General features: G+C 43.3%; 1 protein-coding gene across 1 annotated transcript; it reads left to right on the forward strand.

The window, feature by feature from the left end:
* The first annotated feature begins 294 nt into the window (after positions 1-294).
* On the forward strand, positions 295-13,117 carry RNPS1 (RNA binding protein with serine rich domain 1). The gene is made up of 8 exons (XM_020813125.3): positions 295-407; positions 4,945-5,136; positions 5,427-5,582; positions 6,056-6,247; positions 8,319-8,421; positions 9,300-9,453; positions 10,343-10,484; positions 12,168-13,117. Exons 2-8 carry the CDS (start codon positions 5,066-5,068, stop codon positions 12,271-12,273), a joined length of 924 nt encoding a protein of 307 aa, XP_020668784.2. The 5' UTR covers positions 295-407; positions 4,945-5,065; the 3' UTR covers positions 12,274-13,117.
* The last annotated feature ends 1,386 nt before the right edge of the window (positions 13,118-14,503 follow it).

Genomic DNA, 14,503 nt, shown 5'->3' on the forward strand with positions numbered 1-14,503 from the left:
GGGGAAGGAGGAGGACATAACGCTGGTATGCATCCAGATTTTAGTTCCTTCATACAGTTTGTAACCAACCCCAGCCAACAGGAAAAACAATAAAGGGATTATGTAGTTCAAACTCCAAAGGTGAGTGAGAATCAAAGCAATGCCTCTGTCTGTTGTACTTAAGAACCATTGTCTTTCCTTGATGGATTTAACAACGAAGAGCACTGCTTTGGCTCTTTTTTTTTTAAAAAAGGAGGACCGTAACCATGGCAACGGAGGAGTCCTAGAAAGTCACTCCCACCGCCTTTTGTTTTAGTGACGTCATCAACGAGCGCGGCGCCCCGACCCCTTCGGCCGCTCCTCCGTGGAAGCGGCTAATAAACGTCATCGGGAGCGCGACGACGGAGTGGCGCTCGGGCCCTGAGGATGTAAGTAGCTGTTACCGGCGGGGCCATCCGTTGCCATCCGGTCCGGCCTTAGGGGCGGGAGGCGGGAAGGGCGCCTGAGGGCCTCGAGAGCGGGCCCTGGCAGCCGTTCGGACGAGGGGCGGCCTGACGGACGGAGCCTGGCCCTCCAGGGAAGGGGGGGGGAAACCTTCTCGGGCCGGGAACGGGGGGGGGCGGCAACGGCGGCGGCTCCTCCTCGTGAGTCCGGAGGGGGGAAGGCGGGAAGGGTGCCGCCATGGACGCCAGTCCCCCCTTCGCCCGCCTGAACGCCGCCGAGCCCCGGGAGAGAAGGTCTCCTCGGAAGGCACCTTTCCAGCTCCTTGCCTTTTCCCAGAGGGCCCCGCTAAGGCTGTGCGGTGCCTGCTATCACGTTTCCCTCCTCCCACTTTCCACCCAGGACCCCAGGGGGGTGTGTGTTTATGGGCCTGGTGTGAGTGTAACCACTCCACCCCACTGCCCCTGGTTCTCTCCAGACCTGCTAGTCTGTTGTAGCAGAAAGGTGTGGCACAGGATCTCCCTTGCTGAAGTAGGCATTCTTGTTTCATAGCAAAAAAAATGCAGGTTATTTGGCATCCACTTCAGTGCAACACAACCCCCTCTGTCAGTGGGTCTTTTGGGGTGCCCTAAGATGGTTGTTTTTCATTATGCCACATTTATATTGGGGGCATTTCTATTGCTGTTTCTCAGATCTGCCATTAGGCTGTTGCAAATCCAGATATTAGCCAAGTGGTTTGTGCATCATGGGGAACGGACAAATCTCTTTGTCAGGCTGGTTTTTAGCAGATTTCCTCAATCTCGTGTTTCCTATGATGGCTGGAGGTGATGGGGATTGTAGTCCAAAATTCCTGAAGGCCCCAGTGTTGGGGGAAGAGGGAGACTCTGGTTTACAGTCAGGAATGGGGGTAGGTGTTTTGCGTGATGAGTCCCTTAATTACTTAATCGCTGGCTGGATCGCATGTAAGAGGCAAAGTTGAAAACAACTGGAAGACAATGGACTAAAGATATTTAGAGATCTGGGCGATCGTCTTGTGTGGATTGGAACAAGTGTCTGAAGCAACCAACTTCACCTCCACTACTGCATCTTGCGTTGGAAGATAAATAGCTTCTGATCGCTTAGTTGTTTGTTCTGCCTCATAACTGCTGACAAACTAATTGTACATCAAATGTTTGATTCCCCCCCTTTAAAATGTATAAGCCAATAACTATGACCACATCCTGTAGCAGTGAATTCCATATATAGGATATAGAGGACTAGGGCTGGAAGGGACTTGAGAAGCCATTGATTCCAGCCTTCTGGTACAACAAGAAATCTGCTTGAAGCATTCCTGAGAGGTCATCACCCAGTCCCTGTTTAAACACTTCCCATGTTGAAGTGTTCACCTTCCTATGAGGCAGTCCCTTGAAGTTCTTCCTAATATTGAGTCACCATCTGTTTCCCTTTACTTCATGCCCGTTTCTTTGAGTCTTTCACTCTGGGGCTGCAGAAAACCTCATTCCATCGTCTACGTAACAACCTCCAGATATTTGAAAATGGCCATCATGTCACCTCTCAGTTCCATCTTCCCCAGATTGGACATACCATTCCAAACCTTTTATCCTGGTCACCCTGTTGTGGACATGTTCCAGTTTACCAATATCCTTCTTAAATTATGGTGCTCAGAACTGGATTAGTTATTCCAGGTGAGGTATAACTAATGCAGAATAGAATAGTAATATTACTTCCTTTGATTTGAACATTATACTTCTGCTGATGTAGCTGAGTATCCCATTAGCTTTCTTTGCTGTTGCTGCTAACTCATGGTTAGCTTGTAGTCTACTCAAACCTTTAGTTCCTTTTCACTTGTGGTGTTGTCAAGCCAACTGTCTCCCATCCTAGATTTGTACTTATGATTTTTCCTGCCTAAATGCAAAACTTTACATTTTCCCTCATTGAAACTCATTTTCTTTTGGCCCAGTTCTCCAGTCTGTTAAGGTCCTCCTGAATCCTCCTCCTAACTTCTGAAGTAGTAGCCACTTCTCACAGATAGATTTTGTTGTGGGAAGGATTGCTTTCTCTTTGAAAATTGGACAGCCGTGTGGCAAATCTGATTTCGGTTCTACCCTCAGGCAGGGGTTGGGCTCGATGACCTTAGAGGCCACTTTCAACTCAGTTTTTCTATGACCTAAATCTACTATTATTGACTCTTGTTACTTGATCTTGAGCTTAAGGACTGTGTGGAAAGGATGAGGGTCTACTTGTGTAAAGTCCACTCATGAAATTTTATATTCTTTCCTGCTCCGTTCTTCCCCCAGTCATGCTTCGAAAATGAAAAAAAAAACTTTTTAGTGGTGCAATAAAAGAGATCACCCACTCTTGCATTTCCCCCAATTACTTTAGTTTCTGCTTATAGAGAGGATATCCCAAGCCTTTGATAATATGTGCTACCCTTCTGTTTGCTGTTTCCAGTACGTTTGAGACACGACATGCAGTACATAATGAAATGTTCCATATCTAGCCACATCATTTGTTTCTGATTTGGGATGATGGGACTGTTTTCTAATACATCTGAAAGATCCTGGTTTGGGGAAAGTTACGTGTATATTCAAAGCAAAGTCCTATACAGAGGTTTAGACTTTCATAGCATGTGCAGACTTGGTGCAACACAAGGATTCTCATGTCCTTTGAGGACGGATGAGATGCAAATTACCAGAGAGAAAATAAACAGGTATTTGGGATATGCATATAGATTTTCTTAGAAATATTAATAGAGTGGGGCTGTTTCTCCTTCCTAAATCCATAAGATGCAGGGCTGCATTCATAACACATTGTCAAAAGAACCAGTAAGAAATCTGATATATCCTGAAATAAGTTTCATGAATATGAATGTTCTAAGGAGTAGAATCACACGTTCTTCCCTAAAATATATGTAAATAACTAATCCTTCTTGAATGGGCTTTGAAGGAGTATCTTCTGTTGTTTTTGTTAACTGTACTGTACACTGGAAATTATGATCTTGGAGGACTGTCCTGCTGCTGGACTAGAAGCTTGCGGTGTATCAATGTTTGATCTCCCTTGCCTCTAAAATGCCAGTCATGGGTATGCTGTTTGACAGTTGTATGTTAAATTATAAACCTTTCCATTAACAATGTTGCCCATTGCTATTAGACTATCAAAGAAAACATTATTTGTGTTGGGTGCATTGTACACCAGTGTACATGGTATAGCTAAGAAAGAATTCTGAACATACCCTTTTAATCACAATCCTGGTTGTTTTCTACAAAATAAAGGATTTGTGGTTTTAAGTTTAAAGACACAAAATGCAAAAATAACCACAATCTCTCAGTCCCTGTTTATTCATGTAGGCCTGGTAGATTAACAAGAACTGAAGGATACCCATTGCCTGCATTTTGTAAATGTTACCCTTGGGATTGGTTTTCTTGAGAGATGAATGCATAAAACAGGGCACAAAATATCTGAATCTTACAGATCCTAGATGCTGTATCATTCTTTTCGATAAGAGTTGTACGTATTTATGTGTTTTGAAGCATTATTTGTACAAATAAAGGCATTAGAGTTGCAGTTAAGATTGTAGAGCAAGGAAGCAGCAGCTCCACTCTAGCTGTCTGGGGATTTCTCTCTTCACACTGTAATTTAAAGACAACAACACGATTCCTAGCCCTGCCATGTTTTTCTTCTCTGATTGGTATACCTCAAGCTATGTGTGTCAGATTAAGAAAGCTGTTGTGTTTGTGAAGACAGTTTTTAATTAGCCAGAATCAGATTACTGTATGTCAGTATACAAAACCTTAGTGTTCATGCCCTATGCGATCCACAAGAAGTTACTGCGGTATATGTGAAAAAGCAGCTAAGCACTGCTGTCGAATGTTCCTCTGTGCTCTGAAGCCAGGGGCTTAAATCTCTGTTTGGACTCTTATGTATTCCTCAATTGCCAATTTCTGAGATTGAACCAGGGAGTGTGACTAAAATTGCTGTTTAACAAATACAGCTGTGCTAGTTGAAAAGAAAATCTTAGTGGTACTAATTAAAATCTGCATAAAGAATTTAAAAAAAAGTAGACTTATTAGGTAGGATAATATTTATTATATTTCTGGGAGACGTTGACTGCTGTTTTTGCTGTTACTGTATGCTGCTAATCTTATTTCTCAGTGTGTATTTATCAAGAAACAGAGTAGGGTAAATAAGACATTGAATATGCAGAGAGCAATTTTGAACCAGTTCACTCCTTGTTGGGATGCTGGATATCTAAAAATGTGGTGCTAACTAATCCATAGATTGAAAACAATATAGCAGTCCATATGTTCTTAGCTCTTTGGTTGCAAATGTTTTCCTCCCTTTAAAATGGTGCTTAGAAAGAAATTTAAAATGCTGTCTTAAATGCATTGTTCAAGCTCTTCCGTAATGCAGTGGGGTGTGTACTACGGTGCTTTGCATGAGCCTTGTGTGCCTTTTCTTGTGAAGCAGGCTTCTTTCTTCTCCCTGTATGTTAATTGTTTTTCCATCTTTTTCTCTCGTCACTAGGCTACTCTTTGGCATTTACTGCACTCGCTTAGGGATCGTTTCTCAGATTCAAGGAGTTAGAAGTAAGCTTTCAGATAAGTGAGGCCCCCCGCAGTGCTACTTTTGGACTCGGAAGGGGAAAATGGAGCTGTCAGGAGTGAAAAAGAAGAGTTTGCTAGGCATCAAAGAAAATAATAAAAAGTCCAGCACTAGGTAATTTCTGACTTTTCAAGGCTTAACCCCTCTTGGCGGGGGGGGGGGTCTGTGCAGCCTAATGGGAGCTTTCCCAGTGAGCATCAGGTCTGGGAATGCCATCTTCCCCCCTTTCCTTAAGTTCCATATGTACCTAATGCCGTTGGGTTTCTTTCATGAAACGGCTCCATAGTGTAAATGCAGGGTATGTGTGCTTAGCACTCTTGACCTTGTAAGAGTGGCTGTTCTCACTTTTGTTGGCAACTGAAATTGGGAAGGAAATCACTTTTGCCAACGACTGTTTCTTGAAGGGCTCCCTCTCCCACCAAGCGCAAGGACCGGACTGAAGAGAAATCCAAGGATAGGTCCAAGGACAAACCAGCCACCAAGGAATCCAGCGAGAAGGATCGTGGGCGTGATAAAAACCGCAAAAGGCGCAGTGCTTCCAGTGGGAGTAGTAGCACCAGGTAAGAATTATTGCTAATTGGAAATTCTAGAATTTATTAAAGGACATATCCGGGATTCGATCTTCCAAGAACTCTTATCCAGGAATTAAAAATGGCTTCCTCTGAAGAACCAGGCAATTAATTTTCAGATGTTGGAAACACAAGGTGGCTGTGTTCACACATCACAATCAGCCGTGGTGTCATTTTGTCGGAAAGATGCACCTGGCTCAGAGCCAGCAAATTGATAAGTTCTGAGATAAGGGGCTCGTGGAAGCAATAATGTGAACTTTATTTGGTTTTACAGACTTCACAGACTGAGGTTTCGAGCACTTGGGAGTTTGCATGGCGCTGCTTGCTCTGAATTCAGGGCGGGGGAAACTGCCAATGTTAAGTTTGAACTGCATAAGGGGTTCGTTCACACGCTCTTGGGATAGCAGGCGAAGAGGCTAGTTCTCATCAGGCCTGCATGTTCCATTCTGATGTTTCTCTGCCAGGTCTCGGTCCACTTCCACATCCAGTTCGGGTTCCAGCTCCAGCACTGGTTCCAGCAGCGGATCCAGTTCCTCCTCGGCGTCAAGCCGTTCCGGGAGCTCTAGCACTTCTCGTAGCTCCAGTTCTAGCAGCTCATCAGGCTCCCCGAGCCCTTCCCGGCGCAGACATGACAACAGAAGACGTTCTCGTTCGAAGTAAGTCCAGGTGACCTGAGTGAACAGTCTCTGTGAAACCTGACAAATATTGGTCTATTGTGGTGTCCTTGCCACCTTAGCTCTTCCCTCCTCCTAAGCACCTATCTTCAACGTGGCTTTTCCAACCATCTTTTGGTGTAATTAACACTGACCGGTCTTGGTCTCTTTTCCTTGATTGTTTACTTTACCCTCATTGGCCTTGCTACACACTTTTTGGAAGCAAGAGGATGGTGATATCTGGAGGTCACGTCATTGGTACGTTTGGCTTGTTATTCCATACTTGGTGGGGAATGTAGGGTGTTCTAGTCCAGATGCTATTGGACTTCTCTCTCTTTTGGCTGTGTTGGCTGGACTGAAGTGGGGTTGCCGTCCCCAGATTGCCTGCTCCTTGAGAGTAGTTCCCCAGCAATGTGGTCCTTGGATGTCTTGGTGACAGAACTTGAGATCCTCTCTTTTGAAAGCATGAGCTTTACTGTAGAGCTACAGCTCTGTGCCCAAATGCATTATGTACATTTTTAGTGGCAAAAAGCATATTTGGAATATTTCTGCTTGAGTTAAATTCTAGCTGTAGCTGTAGATGTAATAATATTTTAAATATTGTCCTGGTATAAATTTCACAAAGTTCAGATGGTTTCTAATGGTAATCTAGAAAGTGGTGTAAGAATTGTTGTTTAAAAACTGAAAATTACCAAGTTCTAAGGTGAACATGAGTGTTGGGTAGAGTTTTCTGCTTTCGCATCTTCTCACTTTGCAAATCTGAAATGATGCATGTTCTTTAATAAACTGAGTTTCAGGAGAAGACTTTGCTGCAGAATGTCAAACTACAAAGGCAGACAGTTTTAAGATGAGATGAGAGAACATAACATTTGGAAAGAACAGACTTCATTCCTTATCCCACCAAAAGCTCCAAGTTTGATTGTCACCATATTCTTCTGGAGAAATTTCTGATTCTTTTGATTTGTCCAGCAGTTTCTGGTGCAACTTCCTGGCATGCTGTAAGCCATGTTACGATGCTGAGAGAGACTATTTCAAATGCTTCCTTGGGCTATACATTTGTGGCTTAAACACTTAGCATAGGGTAGAATAACTAACTGGATCCTGTTTGGTGTGTTTCATGTTCTTGTAAATCTCCACTGGATAATAATTATGTGCTGTTGCATCAATTCCAGCTTAAGGTAACCCTACCAGGGCTTTCAAGATATAAAGTACTCAGAAGTGGACTACCATTTCTTCCTTCTGGTGGCACTCTGGGACAGTGCAGCTTGCCCATTGGTGCAAGTGGCAGGACATGTAACAATATCAGCCTCGCATGTACTGGATGATCTTGGCTGGCCCCTCACCTGGGAGGCACAGTGGACTCAATCTCCTGTCCCCTGGCTCTTGTCTGCAGCATATGTTCCATTCCACTGTGGTATTCCAGCTTTGAATTAGTATGGCATTGGTCAACATCTCGGAAAAATCTAGCTAATTCCTACTGATATACAGTGGTGCCTCGCATAGCGATCGCTTCGTTTTATGACGAAATCGCTTTGCGACGAACTTTTTGCGATGTTCCCTATGGGGGAATTTTCCTTTGCGATGATTTTTTAAACAGCTGATCAGCGGTTTCAAAATGGCTGCGGGTGAACAAAATGGCTGCCCGCTGTTTTCTGGGGCGGATTCCTCTCTTTATAGGCAGCGAAAATGGCGGCGCTATGGAGGATCTTCGCTGAACTGTGAGTTTTAAGCCCATAGGAATGCATTAATCACGTTTTAATGCATTTCTATGGGCTTTTTAATATCGCATTTCGACGTTTTCGTTCTGCAGCGATTTTTGCGGAACGAATTAACGTTGCAATGCAAGGCACCACTGTAGTTAAATCTAAATGATTGCTCCTTTAATCCTTGTGGTGTGACTGTTTCTGTCTAAATGCCAAGGTTCTGTTCAGCAACAAGAATTCAGTGAGGTATATGAAATATTCAAGAATGTTGTCTCTTTATAGTGTGCCTCCTTAAAAATGGGTAACTGTAGGCTTTTGTTGTCAGATTTGTTTACTAGAAAAATGTGACCTATTTTGAATGTTTCTAAAAGGTCAAAGCCACCCAAAAGAGATGAGAAGGAACGGAAGAGGAGGAGTCCTTCACCCAAACCCACCAAGCTACATGTTGGGAGACTCACCAGAAACGTGACCAAGGTAACAGCTGATCCCTCTGTCACTCTGAGAAAGAAGCAAAGGAAGACATTTTGATTGGAGATTGAGGGTGACATGAATATGTCTGGAATGCTAGGTTTACAACAGTAATTTTTTTATGAAATTAATAAACTCGGTAGTATTAGTAGATGTAGTTAATGTTGGGAATTTAGAGGGAAATTATTTGTAAAAGAAATTACGGTATTTCATGCCAGATCTATACATGTTACAGGTGAAATATCTGAAGAATAGGAAATTGTCTGGTCCTGCTGTTTTCCTGTCTGGATTCCCGTATTGTTGACTCCCACTGGCAAAGAGTCACCAGGATCTGAGGTCCTTCCCATTGTCTCACTACTAATGCTCTTAATTATGGGAGTCTAACATTGAACTTGAGACCTTTTATTGTCAGTCCAGGCAAACAGATACAAATAAAAACATACAAAAATATCTTTAAGCATATTTAACGAAATTAATGAAAACACTATTGAGTTGAAAGCAACTTAAAAGCCTCTCTGTAAAATAAAAAAAAAAAAATTAGGACCGCTCCAGTCTCGTTAAAGCCTCCTTCTCAGCAGCCCCATCGATCACTAAAAGTTTCTGTGAACAGAAAGGTTTTTGCATGTGGCAGAATACTGGTAGAAGGCAATTAGCTGAGCCTCATTTGGCAGGGAGTTTGCCATCTTTGTAGCAATCACCAAGAGGACCCAGGTATTTGATGAAAGCATTCTAAATATATAATTGACTAATACTCATATTTTATCCAAATCTCATTGAAAGTATGCAAGTTACGTTGCTGCCTCCATTATGTCAGCATTTCATTTTGAAAAACAAGAATATAGACATTTTCCATGGGATATTAAGGGGAATTGTTTCTTTTACAGGATCACATAATGGAAATATTTTCCACTTATGGAAAGATAAAGATGATTGATATGCCATTCGACAGGCTCAATCCACATCTCTCCAAAGGTTATGCCTATGTAGAATTTGAGAGTCCAGATGATGCAGAGAAGGCATTGAAGCACATGGATGGAGGTAAGTGGGACGCCTTGAAGGCTCCTTCCCATCATGCAACCTGCTCAACTGTTCTGATAGCTGATAAGGAATGTCACTGCCTCTGTTCTTTTTTTGTAAAGAACAAACTTAGAGCAAGGGATATTGGCAGGTCTTTCGGTCAGAGTCTTTGGTACCAAGTCCTAAGTCCAAGTCCCTATTAAAAGCAAGCTTTTTTTCCCAGAAGAAAAGGAGAGAATGGGTGGTTTCAGAATCGCAAGTCAAATCCAAGTCATGGGGGGGGGGGGTAGGGGGAACCTGAGTCAAGTCACTGGTGCAACTTAAGTGCAGCTTGACGAGTTTCATGCCTTGAGTCCCCATCGCTGCTTATAGCCATTTTGTCCGCAAGAAGGGTTGGTTGGTGCAGCCTGTGAAACCAAACTGCTCTGTCTTCTTGACAGGTTGAAACAGATGGACCAGTTCAGCATACAGTAAATACCTGGTCCAAATTAGATCATAAATAAAGGTATCTGGTCTTGCATTCTCCAACAGTTGGGGTTTATGGGGAATGGAAGATGCCATATTTATTGCCAGTGTTGTATAAAGAGCATGGAATAATTTGGTTGCATTTAAAAAAATAAACAGATTCTTCTTCCAAAAAGACTTACAGTTCCCCGACAATGGTAAGGGGCAGAGAAGATCTTTCTTGTATGCTTCCTCCCTTCCTCCTCCCTGTAGCGGAGCAATCCAGCCACCTGCCAGCTTCATGCCCTGGTATTTTCTGTCCCTCTAAAGAGCCAAAATTTGGATGCTGGATGGTCTCCCCCACCATTGCAGCACAGAAGACTGAGGCTGGGGGGCAGGGGAAATGACAAGAGATGTAGAGGCTATAATGTACGGGATCACGTTCTGTTTTTGTGGTCTTCAACAGGACAGATCGATGGACAGGAGATCACTGCCACTGCGGTCTTGGCTCCTTGGCCCAGGATGCCTCCTAGGCGTTTCTCTCCTCCCAGAAGGATGTTGCCGCCCCCTCCCATGTGGCGGCGCTCGCCACCTCGCATGAGGAGAAGGTAGGTTCATGTAGGAGGGCTGCTGAGCTGTAAACTGTACGCAGGTTTTAGCATAGCCTGTTTCTTATTCCTATGCCTTGATTAGACCACTGATTGCTACGTTGTATCTTGTGCCTTGTAATCCTCTAAGACAGTGGTCCCCAACCTTGGGCCTCCAGATGTTCTTGGACTTCAATTCCCAGAAACCCTGGCCAGCAGAGGTGGTGCTGAAGGCTTCTGGGAGTTGTAGTCCAAGAACATCTGGAGGCCCAAGGTTGGGGACCACTGCTCTAGAACAGTGGTCCCCAACCTTGGGCCTCCAGATGTTCTTGGACTTCAGCTCCCAGAATTCCTGGCCAGCAGAGGTGGTTATGAAGGCTTCTGGGAGTTGTAGTCCAAGAACATCTCAAGGCCCAAGATTGGGGACCACTGCTCTAGAACAGAGGTCCCCAAACACCAGTCTGTGGCCCGTTGTGAGTCCATGGCCTTAGCTGTACCGGACTGCGGAGACAGACGTCCCCCCCACCCCTGCACTCACTTCCCCCTGCACAGCCCCTTTGCACCTTCGCCCAGAACCTTTGCTCCTCCAGATCCTTACCAAGTGCACACTAGGAAGTATAAATGTTTTTGAAGAAAGGGCCCAGATTAGCAGAACCCTTGCATTAAGAGGAGACAGGTTCTCCATTTCTCACGCTGTGTGTGCACACCAGAGTATTTTTTTTTATCCTTCTGGAGCTCTTTGGAGGTATGGTAGGAGAGGAATGTAAGAAGAGCAATGAGGTATCAGACCAAAGAGCTACCTAGTCCCAAGATATTCTGTTCATACAAGGGCTGAAAAATCCTCAGGGAAGTTTGCCGGCTGGACATGAATGCCGTTAGGCTATTTGAAGGATCATAGCACCTTCAAATAAAGCCTTCTTGGCTTTTAAGATCATCCGGGGAGGCCCTTCTCTCAGATCTATCGCCTTTCCAAGCTCGTTTGGTGAAGACATGAAAGAGGGCCTTCTCAGGGTTTGCTCCCAGGCTCTGCCCCATGAAGCAGAGTCAGGCCCCTCCCTCCCTCTTGTCCTTCAGTCTCTTCAGGCAGACTTTTAAGTAATAAGTGTCTCAGGAATACTTTATTTATTAAACTTAAAGATTTTAAAATATTTTCAAAATGTTAAAATTAAAACTGGTTTGAATCTTAGTTTTAATCTTAATGTGTTTAATTTTTAAATAGGTATTTATATGGTATTTTTAACTGTTTATTGTTGTATAGTTTTGGCTGTTGTGAGCTGCCCTGAGTCCCCTATGGGAAGAGAAGTGGCATATATAAATCATTTCCTATCAGCTGATTTATAAAGGATACTACCTCTGATCATGGAGATAATCGGCATCCAGACTAATAACCATTGATGGCCTTAGCCTTTCTAAATTTGTAGAAATCTCCTTAAAACTGCTGAAGCTGGAAGCAATCATTGCGTTTGGTAGCAGTGAAACCCACAATTTAAGTGTGCAATGTGTGGCAACGTACTTCCTTTTTTGAATGTCCAGCCATTCAGCTTCTGTGGCAGACCCTCTGTTCTGTTATTATGAGGAAGGAAGGAAAATTTATCCTCATCAATGTGTGTAGGTCTTTAAAATAAATTTAAGAGGATATGAGAAGTTCTGGTAAATAAAGAGGACTAAATCTATTTTTTCTCCTAACCAATCTTTTCCTGGCAGGTCCAGGTCTCCCAGACGCAGATCCCCAGTTCGCAGACGATCCAGATCCAGATCTCCAGGGCGAAGACGGCACCGCAGTCGCTCCAGTTCCAATTCTTCCCGATAAAATATAGAAAATTGGCAGCACTGTTTTTTTTAATCTTAAAGCTCATTGAGTTTAAAATGTGTCTTTGAAAAAATAAAGGAATGGGAACAGGGCAAAGTGAAAGCTGAAAAACCGAAAAACTAAGCAGACTGGCCAAGAGGATAGGGTTGAGTTCCTTCCCTTGAACAATAATGCTCTTTTAGCTTGGGTTCTGATGCTCCCAGTGAGAGGCACCCACATGGACTCTTTCCTCTGAAGACCAAGCTATGTGTCTTTCAGGACCTGCTGCAAATAAAGTGGAGACTGTTGAAAGCAAAAAAGCAGAGCATTCGAAGAGTTGGCAGAATGTCCCTTTCTTCCTCCATTTCCTCAAACATGTTACACAAATTCTTTTCTTCTGACAACCCTCCTAAGTTTTGGGGTCAGACTCCTCTGACACAGGGAACATACCTAGTAACATCTTGCAGAGGGAATAGAAAAGATTGTAGATATCACATAATACCTGTTGCCATTCACTCAAATCCAAGAACTTGAAAAACAACAATAAAAAAGTTTTCTTGTAAGGCCTTCCCTTGCCGGAATAATTTTGGCACACTGTTCATGTTCCCTATTCCTCCAGAGCAGATATAAATTTGTTTTTTAAATACAACTTTGGCAGAAAAAATGGTTTCTCTCCTCTTCCTCTTGGCCGGTGGGGATTTTCAGACCAATTGGGGTAACGAAAAATATTTGCAAAAGGCAAGAGGGCCTGCTGTACAGTCATTACTATAAAGTTTGATTTTTGTATTCCTTTGTAGCATCTTGCAGTCATGTTGTGTTGTACTTGTGTAGAATGACAAGCTTGAATAAACCAGTAAGGTTTAGAGTGGGTGTGTGCTCATTGTCCTTCAGAAATGTAATGGGTGTCTTCTGTGTTAACAAAAACTTAACCCTGGAACAACTGCATTAACCCTACAATAACTATGCTAAATACAGAGACCATTTGTAATAGAAATAAGCTGAGTTACTACTGTTTTGGGTAACGGGAATAAGTATATGTAGTTTTTAAATTTAAACCTAAACTGCATTAACTCCAAGAAAGGAGATGGAACATAAACTGGTTCCAAGTGCTTGCTTTGGTAAGCACAGAGAATATGTGTGTGAATGGCATACATGACTCGGAATCTGTCTCCAGATTGCTCCTGTTTGGGTTAAAGGCTTTGTTCATCCTGCGAAGAAGAGATGACATAGTTTAGAGGTGTCTGAGCTGCTTTTGGATCCCCTCTGGAATTTCTGTCAGGCACCAGCTGCTCATTCTCATGCACAGGGGCCTGCCGTTTTCTGATGTAGCAAATCTTCTACAACCTGATCTTGCAGGTTTTATCCCATTGTTGATGGCATTTGGGGTATCTTTATGCCTTTCCCCCACAAGTCTTTCTCTGAGAGAGTAGGATTTGTGAAGATACACCTTTAGTTATTGTACTCATAGCTGGGTGATTAAGAGAGGATATTGCGTCACAGATGAAAGTGGGAATTAAATTAGAACAGTCTTATGTCTACTCAAGGAATCAGTGAGGCTTATTCTTGGGTTAATAGGTACAGAACTACAGCCTTAATTGTGATTATTTTACAAGAGGGAAAGTCATAAAATGGTTGCTGAGATACACTTCATAAGGGGAGTTTCGCAACTCTGGGCAGCAAATTGCCCCTTGTACATGAGAGATGTGTAATATAGTGTCTAGAATGATGGAGTAGGGCTTAGCGGATGCACGTTCGAATCCCTGCTCGGCCATCACTGGGGGTGTGTGGCAATGATAAAACGCTCCTTGAGCATCCTTGATCTGTGTTGAAATCTCAGTGATGGTGGCCATAATTCAGAGATGACATGAGGGCACATAATGACGACCAGATGAAATTATGAAGGAGGAAAATCAGGGAAGAAACACAGGTTTCGGTGGGAAGTGGGTATTTCAAAAAAATGTGTAGCGGTTTGCTTCTCTTCGAAGCTGAAAACAGGAGTAAAATATTGGATTTTATTCTTTATTTCAGGCAAGGTTTAGGGTGGTCACGACTTAATCTTAAAATGGCAATCTAGTACACAACTAACTAAAAAAAAATGTACACCCTCGGCTTTCACTGAACTGAGTTTCAATTGCCAACAATGAGCAGGAAGGTAAATGGCGGGACTTCCGGTTCCAGGCTTTAGCCTGCGCCATTTTCCTTTTCCCGCCCACCGGTGAGCGAAGAGTCGCCTCCGTCTTGCGTAACTGCC

The sequence above is a fragment of the Pogona vitticeps genome, chromosome 13 (assembly GCF_051106095.1).
Source record: "Pogona vitticeps strain Pit_001003342236 chromosome 13, PviZW2.1, whole genome shotgun sequence".
Lineage (NCBI taxonomy): Eukaryota > Metazoa > Chordata > Lepidosauria > Squamata > Agamidae > Pogona > Pogona vitticeps.

Excerpts from the sequence above, each read along its gene's own strand:
- RNPS1 (XM_020813125.3), top strand. The coding sequence starts at position 5,066 with ATGGAGCTGTCAGGAGTGAAAAAGAAGAGTTTGCTAGGCATCAAAGAA. Across the intron at positions 5,137-5,426 it reads AATAAAAAGTCCAGCACTAG|GGCTCCCTCTCCCACCAAGC; the intron begins GTAATTTCTGAC and ends TGTTTCTTGAAG. Across the intron at positions 9,454-10,342 it reads ATTGAAGCACATGGATGGAG|GACAGATCGATGGACAGGAG; the intron begins GTAAGTGGGACG and ends GGTCTTCAACAG.